Source organism: Lagopus leucura, unplaced genomic scaffold (assembly GCF_019238085.1).
Source record: "Lagopus leucura isolate 7727_CA_CO unplaced genomic scaffold, USGS_WTPT01 Super-Scaffold_100159, whole genome shotgun sequence".
Taxonomy (NCBI): Eukaryota; Metazoa; Chordata; class Aves; order Galliformes; family Phasianidae; genus Lagopus; species Lagopus leucura.
Window position 1 is genome coordinate 32551262 of NW_024962335.1, and position 14880 is coordinate 32566141.

The 14880-nt window shown below is 37.0% G+C and overlaps 1 protein-coding gene across 2 annotated transcripts in view; it reads left to right on the forward strand.

Moving 5' to 3' along the window:
- ATXN10 (ataxin 10) overlaps nt 1-14880 on the forward strand; it is a 95032-nt gene that overhangs the window by 19085 nt on the left and 61067 nt on the right. The window contains exons 4-6 of one of the 2 annotated variants that reach the window (XM_042890314.1): nt 9520-9616; nt 10542-10706; nt 12876-12926. In XM_042890314.1, the coding sequence (XP_042746248.1) occupies nt 9520-9616; nt 10542-10706; nt 12876-12926 (313 nt within the window). The remainder of the gene's footprint in view (nt 1-9519; nt 9617-10541; nt 10707-12875; nt 12927-14880) is intronic. The other variant, XM_042890315.1, reaches the window with a different exon arrangement.

Consider the following 14880-nt stretch of genomic DNA (forward strand, 5'->3'; position numbering starts at 1 on the left):
GATCCTGGCTAGAAAAGCTCACCTTTCTGACACAGTTGAAGTAAATGCAATTGAAACCAGACCTTATAGCAGAAACAGAAGCATTAGTGCCTTCCAACAGTGTGGTATTCATTGTACTGATGATCAAAACTGTCCATTCCATGTTTGTGGAAATTCTTTTTAATTGGTGTACTGATAGACTGAGACAGTGGCTGTTTCAGATTCTCTATGGATCATTCTTCTTCTTCTAAGAAAGACCAACCTGAGCTGATATCCTTAAATTGCAACAGTAAGTAGATTGATGGGCAATCTTGCAGAGTTCCCCTTTCTAGTTGCTGATACTGCTTTTAGGCAGTGTTTATTACTGATTCTTGTTTGGTTGCTTCTTTTTTGGTGTTTTTTGTTTTTTTTTTTTTCTTTATTTCTTGCTCCTTCAATTTGGAGGCTTTCTGGTGCAGTCTGCCAAGATGTTGCTGATTTATGACACATGCATAGTGGTTTTATTATGTGGAATGATATCCACTTGAAGCGCAAAGGAAATGGGAGTTTGCTGATGTCTATTTAATTAGAATGGTTTCTGGTTACTTTGCTGTTCATTTCAAGTCTCAACCAATGTCTGTGTTTCTGTGGACCTTTAAACACAGTGTTTTGTAAGCCATTTCCTTCCTTCCTTCCTCTTTACTATCCCCCACCCTACCAGCAAGTGTGTCAGCAAGATTCATGAGGAGGCAAGGCAGAAGTAGATGTGAGTCAAAACCTATAGAAATATCTGTAGATGTAAAGTGATGACCATTGGTTGACTGTAAAGGTAAAGGTGTGTAAAAAGAAATAGTTTTGGTATTGTAGATGGAAAATGTTTTTGCTGTCTCCTTCTTTTGTTGGAAGGACTGTGGTTTTACTCTGCTCTGATGCTGTATGCCAAATCAGCAGCTGCATGGGCAGCTCTGGCATGAGCAGTACCATTGTAATCCTGATGGTCTGACCTCACAACTGCTGCTTGATGCCTGTGTTAGTAGCTGCCCTCTGCATCAAAGGCAGAAGGAGGAACTAGTCTTTATCTCCTAATTTACTGCTATGCATTGGAACAGGAAAGAAGGGTGTGCCAATTGTGTACTGTCCCTATAGATCCTGAGGTTATTTGCAATGATGGCCTAGTGCAGGCCACAGCTTCTTTTCTGTCTTGTGGCTGTAATGAAGGAGAAGCAGAAGAGATAAAGGATACATTTGTGCTATTACAGGATATGGCCAGATTTATGTAGTTTTTCTTGTTAATTTTTGTTTTTGTAGGCTGGGACTTCAAGATGGTAAGATCAAGATAGGGAGAACAGGATAAACAAGTCATTTAGTGCAGACAGCTTCCTGGAGGCAGAGCATCTGAAACATAAGGTAGAGAGAAGTTTTCACTCGTACTCAGAGGAAGTGCCCTTTTTTAAGAGTCTTCCACAGACGTCCAAGAGTGCTGTAGTTCTTCCTGCTGGTAAAGTGAAGATGGAGGGAGAATGGAAAGGAGCTAGAAAAGGTTCCATGGAAGAAAGAACAATGTGAGACACCTGCGTCTATTTGCGTAAATTGTTTCTGGTTTGAATCAAAATCCAAACAGTAAAAATTATGTAAAAGTTAGCCTTTTGGGCATCGTACCCAATCTCTTGATTGTCAGTATCATGTCACAGCTTCCATTTTGAAGTTATTTAGCATGGCTCTGATGGGACAAAGAGTGCATCTGTCTGTAACTGTGGCTTTCCAGACGTAAGCTATAAGATTCCTTTTCATTCTGCTGCATCCTTTTTGTTAACAGCTTTGGGCTGGCAGAGAAATTTTGCATGACTGTCCTTTTCTTCTCAGTGAGAATTCTAGGGAATGCCACCAGTGCAGAAAGGAAAAGTGACAAGATTTGTGCCAGATTATATCAAATTCTTTCCCTTTATTCCATTCTGCATACTTAATAATGTGTGATATGGAAGGAAACATAACAAGGAGATTAGAGAAAACAAGCAACCTTTAAATGTATGTAACAATGGCAGTGCCCCAAAACGTGGGTGCCAAAACCATTGCTGTGTAATAAAGTGGATATGGAACTAAATATACCAAATGTAAGTGTATTTGATCTCTGCCTTTTACAAACGGACCATGACGACCATGACACATTATTACCCAGATATAAATTGTCCAAGGCAGAAAAATTCTGATAACCTTTTCACAGATTTACAGAAAAAGGTCATTTAACTTTTCTAAAGAAACACAAAGCACTTGAATAGAAAGTTTGCTTTAACATCTGCAGCATGCCATCAAAAATAACACTTATGGTAACACTAAATAATTGAAGCAAGATTGCTTGTAATCTTGGTTAGTATTTTAGATGTTAATCATTTCCTACTTTTTAGACCTGTGCAAGGTATCATGTAGTAGTAGCGTGTCATATGATTAGATACCATGAATAACGCACACTGGGTGGCCAGTCCTTTTTGTTGGTTGTTGGTTTGGGTTTTTTTGTTTCTTGGCGTGGTTTAAGTCTGGGTTCAGACTCCCCAGTACTTCAAACTTGCTGATTTTGCTGGAGCAAGCTCTTTAAAAGGACATTAGATTAAGGTTCAACTTTTTGGGCTGACTCAAAAAAAAAGAAAAAAAAAGAAAAAAGAAGAATTTTGTATCCTGATGTGTGTAAGAAGCTTATTAAAGCAGTTTGGCAGTCTGCAAGCACTTACGCACTTTACATAGGAGAGTAATCTCAAGCATGTTTTTTTGCTGCTGCAGGGATTATAACAGGATTCACATTTACTGTGCCTTTAGACTTTAATAGCTGATTTGCTACAGAAATGAACATACCTGTGATTGTTTCTTTCTAAAATTAAAAAACAATGCAATTAAAACACTAGAAGATAAAGCCCCATTACTATATTTAATAAGATTTTGCAAGTTCTGTATGAATGTTCTGTTTGAAACTGATTTCATGTCAGACAACACGCTGTCAAACTGATTCTTTTCCTAGTAAATGAACAAAAACTATTTTTGAAATCTACTGTTATGAGGTCTTGTTGTAAGTTACTTTATATTAGAAACTCATTTGGTTGTCTACTGATTCAACCCATCTCCATTCTAGTTCACTTATAACTTTACATTTTACATAACTTTTTTTTTTTCTTCTTCTGTTTTTGAGGCAAGTTCTCCTTTGTAGGAAAAAAAAAAAAGTGTTAAGATGTTGCCCTGACCCTTATCTCCCAGCACCAGAATGGTTGTCCAGTCACTGAATGTAATGTTCTGTTATTATTAGAGTTGTCATTTCTGAAGGAAAATTAAGAATTGCTTTCTTCTGGAGGTGAAGGAGTTGAAGAGTGGGAACAGAAAATTACTAAATACAACATTCTTGGTATTCCACAGATGGTAAAAACGGGTTATTAGTCTGCATTGCAGCAAGTGCAGTATGATCAATGCCAAAATGTAATCAGTAGCTAGGCATTCATTTTATTTACAGAAATAAAATACTAAGCACTATTTTAATAACTGTAAATGACAGAGCCCATATATGTATTGTACATTCAATTTGAATAGTCTAGACACACTGTTCTCCAAGGAAAATACATTTTCATCAGTATTTGTGGTATGATTCATGGTGGTGAAGAGGCAAATAGCTCTTTTTATGACTGAAAGTTGCTTTAATTTGCAGCCACAAGGAAAGAAGTCCGTGACCGGATGATAGTGGTGGAAACTAAGGTTTTATAGTAATAGAGGTTTACACCTTATGCTGAGCTGAGGGTTTTATTTTTCCAGGGATGGCATCATCAAAAAGCATCTTGCACTTGTTTGCAAACAACCAGAAGAGGTCTATATAAAGTTTTCAGTTCACGACTCAGATTTGCAAAGCTCACAGTGACAGGCTGTTTAAAATGTGTGCTGGCTGTCAGTAGGTAGGGATTTGGCATAAATACTTGTAAATCTTTGTGTATGCACCTAGTGTAGAGGAGGTGCACCAACTCTGTCTTCCATGCCTAGTTAGTTGTCAGCAAAACATTAGAGAGATATGCGAGTTTGCTAGTGTTATGTTTGCAATTTTGCAGTTGATGTTGCATTTCTTTATACACGTTGGGATTGGATTTACTTTGTATCTTTAAGCAGTGCCTGCTTATGTTCAGACTAAACATTACGTAGATGGCCTTTCTGATAAGAGAGAAAAGCAAAAGGCTAAGTACATATTTATAGTTGTCTGTTCTGCCTACCTCAAATAAAAATAATGGAAATCTCATGACTGTTGTAAGCTGGAACTTCAGTAACTTTTCTTTGGAAATACTACCACATGGAGGAGAACAAAAGTGTACTGCTTTTTCAAAATGCGGCGCTTTAAATCTTTGTCCTAATAACTTGAAGTATTTAATTTTTCATTTGATACACAGTCTGATTCTGCAATTGGCACTGGAATGACTTCTTTTGGACTGTAAGGAGCAATAGAGAGTCAGGCCTGTGAAATATTCATGTCTATTTCAGTCTGTCTCAGTAGCACTGCAGTATAATGAAGTGAAAACTGTGTGTTAGAGTGTGGTTCCTTTTGGTTGTGATCATGAATGATTGAAGGGAACATACGGAACTGTGTTCTTGAAGATACTGATGTTCTAGAGTACATTTAAACCACTGTCTTGGAGGGGCATAAAACAATAGCAGCTGCCTCATTTTTGCATGGGTAGTATTGAGTGATTCAAAAAGATCAGTTTATATGTAGTCAAACATGCTAAAATTCATTAGGAAAAATGTTCATTGTACATATTTTATACCAAGATTATTTTTGGAGTTTCTAGGAACTATTGGAATTTCAATTGGGCAAAAAGCTTCTTCAGCTCTAGGGTTGATCTGTGTATCAGAAGTTACATCTTAGTACATATAATTTCACAGTGGTTGACCATCAGGTTAAAAATAGTCTGGTTGACCACACACAGTGTAACTTTTTACTTTTTTTTTTTTTTTTTTTAATTAAAATTTAGCTGTCCCTATACCCACAAAAACATTTGTTAAGGTCAGCACTGATGGACACCAAGATGAGGGGACAGAGTTAAGGGGTTCAATAAATCACTTCTATGGAAAAGACAAAGTGTTTCATAATTTTTATGGGGAGTGTTTCACAAATAATAGCTAATGCAGCTGAAACTAGTGGTTGGCAATCATTCTAGCTGCGTAAAGATCCTAAGTTTTCATAGAAAAAGGGAAGTAGTCTCCCTTTTTCAGACAATGTGTTACTGAATGGATAGCAGAGTTCTTTCAGCTGTGTAATGGAGTTGGACTCAATAATCCATTTCTAGATTTTTTTGTTGCTTTTCCTCCAAGTACAATGTGTTTTTGAAGAGGAGAAATTAGTATCTATGTTTTAGCGATTTGTAAGGACTACTGGAGGATGCGTTGCAGCAATGAAGTCTGATAGATATAAAACAAACAAGAGGAACCTGGAAGTTACATGCTAAGAGGCTTCCATAGTCTGTTATTTGCTTGTTTCCTTAACTCATCAGTACCCCTGGGTCTTGCTATGAATTAACAGATTCGTTGTTGTTGTTGTTGTTGTTGTTGTTGTTGTTGTTAATCTGTTCTTTAAAAAACAAAAGCAAAAAAACTTAAATATCAATGTATAGATTTTCAATGCTTAAATCAAAATCCAGTGTTACTTGGTATTGGTCATATGCTAGTATTTTTAATGTGGAATCCTTTTTGGATATAAATGCCATTTCTCTGATATGTGTTGCGGTAAGACAACCAAGTAGACCTCAGAGGTGTGTGAGTGTCCTAGTAGGTTTTTTGTGTTTTGTATTTTTAGTGCATAACTATGCAGACAGTGATGTAGTGTGTGTGCTCTGATGAGCTACTCTGGTTGTGGTGCTGTAATGTCTTATACCATCGTTCACACCTCATCATTTGCTTTCCTTTGTGACTACTGAGTGTTGTACATAAATACATTCCAGTACACAAAGTGTATTTGGTATGTGCTGTTCAGCTGACATCTCACTGAGTACTCTGTAATGAATTATATTTTTAATGTAATATTATTATATTTTTGAGGGGTAGGAAAAAGAAAAATCAAAAATTGTAAAAATATTGCAGCAGTTGCATTGTAACTGTGGCAGAGCATATGAATTGAGTTGACACATTCTGAGCAAAGATTTATACACTGATTTGTGTAATCTTTATTCCTGAAGTAGATCACTTGCCTCAGGTGCTTGTAGAATTACACCTTCCCTTTAAACTGCTTGAGATTTTTCACAAGATTACTTTTGTGAGGAAACCCTGCAATATTGAGATACACTTAATGTGAGTAGATACTACTGCTTTTGTCTCACAGATTAACTGCTTGCCCATATATTGATTTGCTTCTTCAAAGTAAATGAAAAATATTAGCCTCTGTGGGTTAAAAAGCACTTACAGATTAAACTGTTTCTTTTTTCATGGCATGGAAAGAGCCATGGTCTTCCCTGGATCCTTCTCATTTGTTCAGGGAATCAAGATGAAAGGAGAACTTTGATTGATTACTTTCACAAATACTAAGACTCTAATGTGTGATTAATAGGTAATTTCTGGATATTTATTATCATATTACAAACATATGCTTTTTATAGTTGTCACTGTAAGAATGTCAATAAGGATCTTTAACTTCTTTTTCCTTAGTTTGGTATTTTTTGACAGCCTAGTCTCTGAAGAGCTAAGTGTAATTGCTGCATAAAAAAGGTCAAGCAAATCTTAGTTAAAAAGTAGACTAAAACTAGATTGAGAGGTCTTTTCATAGTAGAATAGGTAAGGAGTACACATAGAGAAATAAAATCCGATTAGGATTTACCACCTTTTAAGGTTTTTTTCTAGCAGGGAAACATTTCCATAAGATGTCTGCTAGAAGAGTAGTGTGCCCATGATAGCTGTCCTGCAGAAAAACTCTTCAGTCAGCAGGATGGGAATCAGATGAATGGAAGAAATGGCAGCACAGTGATGGGCAGAGGGGGTAAAAACAAAATAAAAAGGTGCAAATAGACCTTGCAGTGCAAGTAGACTAGTAGATTTGCAAGTAGAAAGAACACAGATAGTAAAGACAAAGCCTAAAGGAGAAGATGATTTGAAGTGCATTACGGAAGAGACATGTATATTTTGGACTTAAATGAGATGCATGGGAAAAAAGTTAATATTCTTTAAAACCAATTTGCCTCATTTTTGACTCGCTTTCTTTTTCTTCCCAAGAGGATATATGCCGAACCCTTGTAGGAGATGTGACTGCCAGCTGGCACAACACCTTTTAAAGAGATCTTATGTTTTCTGAATCTGACAACATTTGTCACATCTGTATATAACAGACAACTATTTGTACTATCTGTTAAACTGCATTTTAATATTTGAGATTCGTCATCAACCTGTAAAAAATGATCAAGCTATTGAAAGCTGTCAGTAACACCAAAAGTGTTTAGTTTTGTGAGCTCTGTGGGTTTGTGCTTTTGATTTTTGTTAATTTACGTATTTATATTTTTTGTAGAATTGCTGAGATTGGAGGGGACATTAAAGATCATCTAGTTCTAACTCTTCTTCTATGGTCAGGGTTGACACTCACTAGATCAAACTGCCCAGGTCCCCATCCAGCCTGATCTTAAACACCTCTAGAGATGATGCATCCACAACTTCTTCTTGTTCCAGTGCCTCACCAGCCTCTGAGTAAAGAATTTCTTCCTAACATATAACCTAAATTTTCCCTCTGTTAGTTTAAAGCCATTCCCCCTTGTTTTATCACTATCAGACTGTGTAAAAAGTTGGTCTCTCTCCTTCATGTACTGGGAAGGAGGAGTTCTTTGATATTAACTCCATCAACATCTATGATTCATCTTACAGGTTGGAGAAATGGGCCCATGAAAACCCTAATGAGGTTCAACAAGGCCAAGTGCAAAGTGCTGCACTTGGGCCTGAGCAGTCGCAGGTGTTTGTACAACCTGTGGGGGTAGAACTCCTTGGGAGCAGATCTGTGGAGAAGGACTTGGGAGTCCTGGTAGATTAGAAGCTGGACGTGAGCCGGCAATGTGTGCCTGCAGCCCAGAAGGCCAACTGCGTTCTAAGCTGCATTAAAAAAGGGGTCGCCAGCAGGGAGAGGGAGGTGATTGTCCCCCTCTACTTGGCTCTTGTGAGGCCCCATCTGCAATACTGCATCCAGGCCTGGGGCCTCCAGTACAGGAAGGATTATGGTGCTCTTGGAGCGGGTCCAGAGTAGGCCACTAAGATAATCAAAGAACTGGATCACCTCTCCTATGAGGAAAAGTTGAGGGAACTGGGATTGTTTAGTTTGGAGAAGAGAAGGCTCCAGGGAGACTTCATTGTGGCCTTCCAATACTTGAAGGAAGCATATAAACATGAGGAGGAATGGCTGTTTACGAGGGTGGATAGTGATAGGATAAGGGGGAATGGTCTTAAACTGAGACAAAGGAAGTTTAAGTTAGATATTAGGAGGAAGTTTTTCACACAGAGGTTGGTGACACACTGGAACAGGTTGCCCAAGGAGGTTGTGGATGCCCCATCCCTGGATGCATTCAAAGCTAGGCTGGACGTGGCTCTGGGCAGCCTGGTCTGGTGGTTGGTGACCCTGCACATAGCAGGGCTGTTGAAACTAGACAAAATGTCTAGTTTTTACGTCCTTTTCAACCCAGACCATTCTATGGTTCTATGACTCATCTTCTTCCTTTGTTTTAAAACTGTATTAAGAGGAGTTTGAAATAAATCCTTTGTGATAATAGTAGGAATACATCGTTAAATAGTGTTAAAATGAGAGGCAGTACTGCTCAGTGTACTGGCTCTAATTTTACTGCGGTAGAGACCTGAAATGGTTAACTACATTAACATACCATATTAAATATTTGTCCTACTACACAAAATTTAGTGTAGGTATCTTGGGAGTAGATTGGATTCTCCTGTTGTGTTTTTGCCTGCTGTAACGTATTTTTAAAGCTAACTTACGGAGAGCATCCAGGGAGCTCTTCTAGTAGCAGGCGGACCAGCTTTTGCAGAGTTTGAGTGATGGCAAGCAGCCTGTTTATGTTAATCCAGTGCTATAAAGTACCTCCTCTGATTAGAGGTAAAACGGCCGCTGCAATGTGGGAGCTACTGCTTCTGCATGGGTCTGTTTCAGTTTGCACCAACTGCAACTCTATGCTTTCATTCATTTCCATCTACTTTCCGTTCACTTTCACTGACTCAGTTTTTGTAAACATTAGCGGCCATTGCTTGATGTTAATGTAAGTCTCATTGGAGGTGGAAAGAAAAAAGTTTTGTTCTGATTACAATTCCAGAATGTGGAAAATTAATTCCATTAGAGGAGAAAAAGCTAATATTAACGTACAATAACAGTGAGAAACTGCACAGAAAGCCGAATTGAGATGTACTGTGTATGTGTGTGTGTGAGTAGATACATATATGTAATGTTGAAAAGTTTAATTTCTATGAAATCGATTAGTGTTTTGCTGAATTTTCAGTTAATATGTTTTCTGGGGTTTTGTTTTGTTTTTTTTTTTGTTTTTCTTTTTTTTTTTTTTTTCTTTTTCTTTTTTTCAGCTTTTCGATGTAGCCTCCAGTTTCTTGGAAACATTGCAGCAGGAAATGGAGATTCCCAGAATAGCATTTGGAAGTGTGCTTTCCCAGATCTCTTCTTGTAAGCATGGATGCGGCTTTTTTTATAATGTAATTTCTGTGGTTTTATTCAAATCTTTTGTACACGACAGTTGTGCTTCTTCTAGCACCATAAAGCTTTGAAAAATAACTTTGGGGAAAATAGAGCGGTTGAGACCATATCCTGTAGATGTTTTTTTTTGTTAGTCAACCACAGGGGTCAGGACCTTTGAAAACCTGTTTGTTATAAAATGACAGTAAATTGATTTTATTTGACACAAACTGGAAGAAAATTATGTTTAAATAATGAGCTTCAAGCATAAGCTTTATTTCAGAGGTATTTTCAAGTAGTTATACACTGCTTGTTTCCAAGAATGTGACTTCTCTTTCATTCACATTGCTTATGTATAGACCAGTCAGTTATTTGTGGATTAGATGGGATCTACAAAAAGTGGCTTAATATCTGTGTCTTCCGTTCCCTTTGCCATTCATCCTAGCCTTAATGAAATACGTTTCTGGAGATTGATGATGTGGCATGAAACATTACATAAACCATTTTGTGTGGACACATGACAATATTTTTGGTGTAGTTGGCCAAATCTTTCACAATAAGCCGCTGATAAAGGCATATTCGTTGAATTTGGTGCTCAGGATGAGTGTATGTTTAGAGTCCGCTTGTCAGAGGATTGTATGGTAATAGATACAGGTTATTATTATTATTTCATTCAATTCCTAAATTTCTAGTTAGTTCAGATATTGTACTAGTATTATAAATCACATCTTAAGTTTGACTTCCAGTTTCAGATTTTCTTTCTTTGCAGTTGACTTTATATCTCTTGAGCTACGGCAAACTCATGATTCTCTGAAAGACAGCAGACAAGAACAAATAAACAAGCTGAATGTCCTTAAGTGTGTTTTTCCAGCATCAGTTTTAACTTACTGTCTTAACTATTCGTTTTCTCTTGAAGAACCTGCCTAACCTACAGTGATGAGAAAATTGTTGCCTACTGTTGTATGGTCTTATTTACCTGCCTTAATTCAGAGAAAGTGAAGGAACTGATGGATCCTGGGAACTTGTCTGTGGCTCTTCACATCATAAAAGTCTACAAAGAACGACTGGAGTCTGAGTGGCCGTATGTATCTTTTAGACATTTTTTCCTCTTAAATAAGTGTTTTAGTAGCATCAATCTCTCTGTGAAAGTGTCTGAATTTGTGGCTCTGAAAAGTAGTAAATGATGATCTGTATGTAAGTTACTAATTTGGTCTCAGTTTCTTCTCATAAACTTATACTGACTCATTTAATTTCCCTTAAACTAAGACTGTCTTTGTTGAGGATGTAAACAGGAGTTGTAGACTCAGTGGAGTCTTCTAAATTTCATTTTCTTAAAACTAATCGGTGGGTTTATTCCATCAAGCTTTGAATTTTTTGCTAATGGCTATTTCTGTAAATATTTCTGTCACTTATGCATTTGAGAAATGCTGTGTTTGTCAACAAGGATATGCACAATAATTCAGGGTTTTTTTTTAATATGAGAAAAATACTGGATAAAAGAGGATTATTAAAACAAAACTCCATATACTTTTTTATTTTTCTCTTGAAGGACATGTTTAAAGTAAAAATTTAATTAGGAAAAATTATCAAGGTTTAAATAGATATTTAGAAACTCCGTTTTCCTTGCATTAGTACTGAAAAAAAAATTACTTAATATTTTTTTTTTGGGGGGGATGGTCTTTTTTCCTAACCAGGTCAGTTTGCATAGGACATAAGTAGTTTGCAGAAAGGAAACTTAGTTTTAGGATCAGGTGACTAGACTTCCATTTCAAAAGTGACAAACCGAATCATTAGTTTTGGCCACAGTCAGTAGAAGTACGTGTGAAACAGATGACTTTTCAGGTAATTATCTTGATTATCCTTTGTTTTCTTTATGTGTTGAAGATAATGTTTTAACTAAGATATGAAAGCCAAGAAATCACCAAGATTAGAAAAGACCCCTAAGGTCATCCAGACCAACCATCCACATTTCACTAATATTTGCTAGTAAAGCATATCCCTCAGTGCAGCATCTAAGTGTTTCTTGAACACCTCCAGGGTTGATGACTCCACCACCAGCCCATTTCACTGCCTGACCTCTCTCTCAGGGAAGAAGTAGTAATTCCTGACGTCCAACCTGGATCTCTGTTAGTGCAACGTGAGGCCAGTTCCCTCTAGTCCCATTACTAGTTACATGGGAGAACAGGCCAACTCCTACCTCATCACAGCCTCATTTTGGGTAGCTGTAGAAAGCGATAAGGTCACCACCTGAGCTTCCTCTTCTCCAGATCTAAATAGTCTTACTCTTCTCCAGATTTTAAGTAGTTTCGAGCACTCCTCATAAGGCTTGTGTTATCACTGGTTACTCACCAGCCTTGTTGCCCTTCTCTGAACTTTTTTTCTTACTCCACTTAGCCACTGTATGAACATTAATATCATGCTTTGATCTTACATCATACAGTGCAACATGTGGACATAAGTATGTGGCTATAAAAGTATCTCTGAAGACAGTATTCTGAGTACTGAAAGATGTGGGAAAGCCTAGCAAATTAGTATTCTTGTTTTGAGTAGTACAATTGCTATATATATATGTATATATATATATTATTATTTTTTTGCAATATCTGTATTGCAAACTAGCAAGAGGTATTTTTGTTTGTCTTTTTTGGTAGTATCAATATAGAATGTTTCTCTTAGGCAACAAGTTGTTCTTTAGCTTTAAATACAGATGTTATTAACTTACTAATCTTATGAATCTGGATATTTTTTCACAAGAAAACAAGTTGTATTTTAGATTCTGCTTTACTTCCTGCCACTTTCTATAATTTTGTGATCTGTGAAGCGCATAGTACAAGAGCATTATTATACCTGATGTAATACAACCAAACTTTCTTGCCTAAAAATTTCTCTTCATTATCTAGAGTATGAGAATATTATTTGTCTTGAGGATAGTCCTAAGGTGGACCTGAAAGCCAGTTTCATTTTTTACTGCTGATTTTCCTCCTGTTAAATAAATGTGAATGGATATATTCATATAATACTAAGATGATATCAGGTTAATTTTTTTCTTGCTTTCTTTTTCTTGCTTTTGTTGCTGAGCAAGAGGAGGTGCACCAGCCAGCACTTCTGCTGACTTTCTCATGCCTTGCCTAGTCTAGCTGTTTTTTTCTCCAGTTCTCCAAACTTAGGGGAAAATTCTATTTCCTGCAATATTGAATCTGCTTTTTGTAGAAAACCTTTTGTGGACTAATCGGTGTTCTCTATTTACTAGGTTAAAATGCTGCTCCATTCTGTCACGCATAAGCTGGAATTCTTTTGAGGTGTAAGTGTCCTTCTGCTAGAGCTGTTATTTAGACTTGATTTGATAGTGTCCAGAAATTTCTTCTTAATGTGTTCTCTGCTCTGAAGAGAAAAGCTTAGCAGCAAAAAGGATTTCTAATTTTGATAGAAGTGATGTTATTTATGAGTTCTTTGGCTGAGGAAAGTTGAAGGTTCTTGTCTCGGCTCTCTAACTGTACTATAGAAAAAATATTTGGTCAGCAATTCATTGAACATTTTGGAGCTGTACTTTACCTCTCGCGGAAGTACGATCCTAGTGGTATGTTTAGATGAATTTGCATAGCTGCAGAATTTGCAACAAAGCTGATATACTTTGTTGTGAAGATTTGAGACCCTTACGCCACAGCTACCAGAGTGCACAGAAACCATTTTGAAGCAGCTGTTCTTGCATTATATAGCTGAGCCAAAATATAAACTAGTCATCTTCCAAGAGGTTATGCTCACTGCCAGACTCATATGTGACTGAATTTAGAATGTTCTTATTTTTAAAGTTAAAAATATTACTTAATTTCTGCCTACCTTCTTATGTCTCAGTTTGAGCATCTGGTTTCTTATTATGCTGAACAAAAAGTGTATGCCACATGTGTTTATTCATCTTGGCTGTGCTTTCTTGCTGTCAAACATTGCTCTTACGTATTTAAAATCTTTCTTTGAATAACCATATGAGTTTTGGTTGTAGGCAAACCATTTATTCACGATTGTATTCTATTTCATTTTATTACTTACTAAAGCTAATAAATTAATGTTCCTCTAGAGTTAGTATCCAATGAATTCTGAAAATAATCATGATGCTTAAGTTATTTTTCCATTTGCTGCTATGAATCATTAGAACAGAGAGAGGACAGCCAGGGCAAACATTTGGATTTAAAGCAATTGGCTGAACTATGGTCTCTCCCATGGGGTCCTTCCTGCTCCTTTCTGCTAAGCACGTTTGGGTTTCCTACTGTAGCCCCATCACAGCAGGGGAAGCACATCCTGAAAATCTTTTTCTCATTCAGTTGACAATTCTTGCTCAGTTCTTGATCCCATTCATGTTTAGAGTCTGGATTTCCATCTCCATGCTGGAAAAGTCCTCAGGGAGAGTTTAGGAGGAACCTCATTCCAGCCTTTGGCTTCTGACATTCCTCCCTCTAGTCTTGCAGCAATTTTCTAGGAAGAAGTCTTTGTCAGAGAAAATCTGAGATTATTCTAAGCAGTTCTTGAGAGCTTTCTTTTCTAGAAGTGGCTGTTGGTGGCAGAACTCCTGCAATTCCTGTGTTGACTGCAATAAGCTTCTTTTCCAATTAAAAAGGGTGAAGGAAGCGTCTCTGAAGACAGGGCATCGTTTTCTGGGTTCCCCTTCACTACTTCTTGCATCAAAAGCTATTCAGTAGAAAACAAGGATCTTCTGTTGGGGAAAAAAGAATATCTGGAGTGTTGCATGTTGGTGGCTGTGCTTTCTGAGGGGAGGAGATTATGAGAGAGAAGACCTCAGATTAGCATCTGCTGAATCTATTCAGAGGTGGAAAGCATGCTGTCCATTTTTAAAAGCATTTTTTTGAATCCCAAAAGATCTGGTTTGGAGATCAGCATATTGAGATTTTTGAGACTAAGCCCTGATGCATTTATATGAGATTTTTGTAGACTGATAACAGAAATTATCTCAGAACATGGAAAAAAAGGAGGTTCAATGATACATGCCTACATTTGTCTTTCTCAGTGACACACTTTTTATTGTTTTCTGTAGCATACACTGAGCTAACAAATAGTTAATAAATTTCAGAAGTAAATTGGTTCTATATGGAATGCCCTTATAGAATCAGGTACCTGTTTATCTATACCAGATGGTCTGAAGGCTCATTTCATTAAGCTTGTGGTTACTTGTAAGCTTCAGAAATCTCTGAATCTGTCTCTATCTCTGAAATCTGTTAAGTTGCAAAATGTAATTCACACATTTT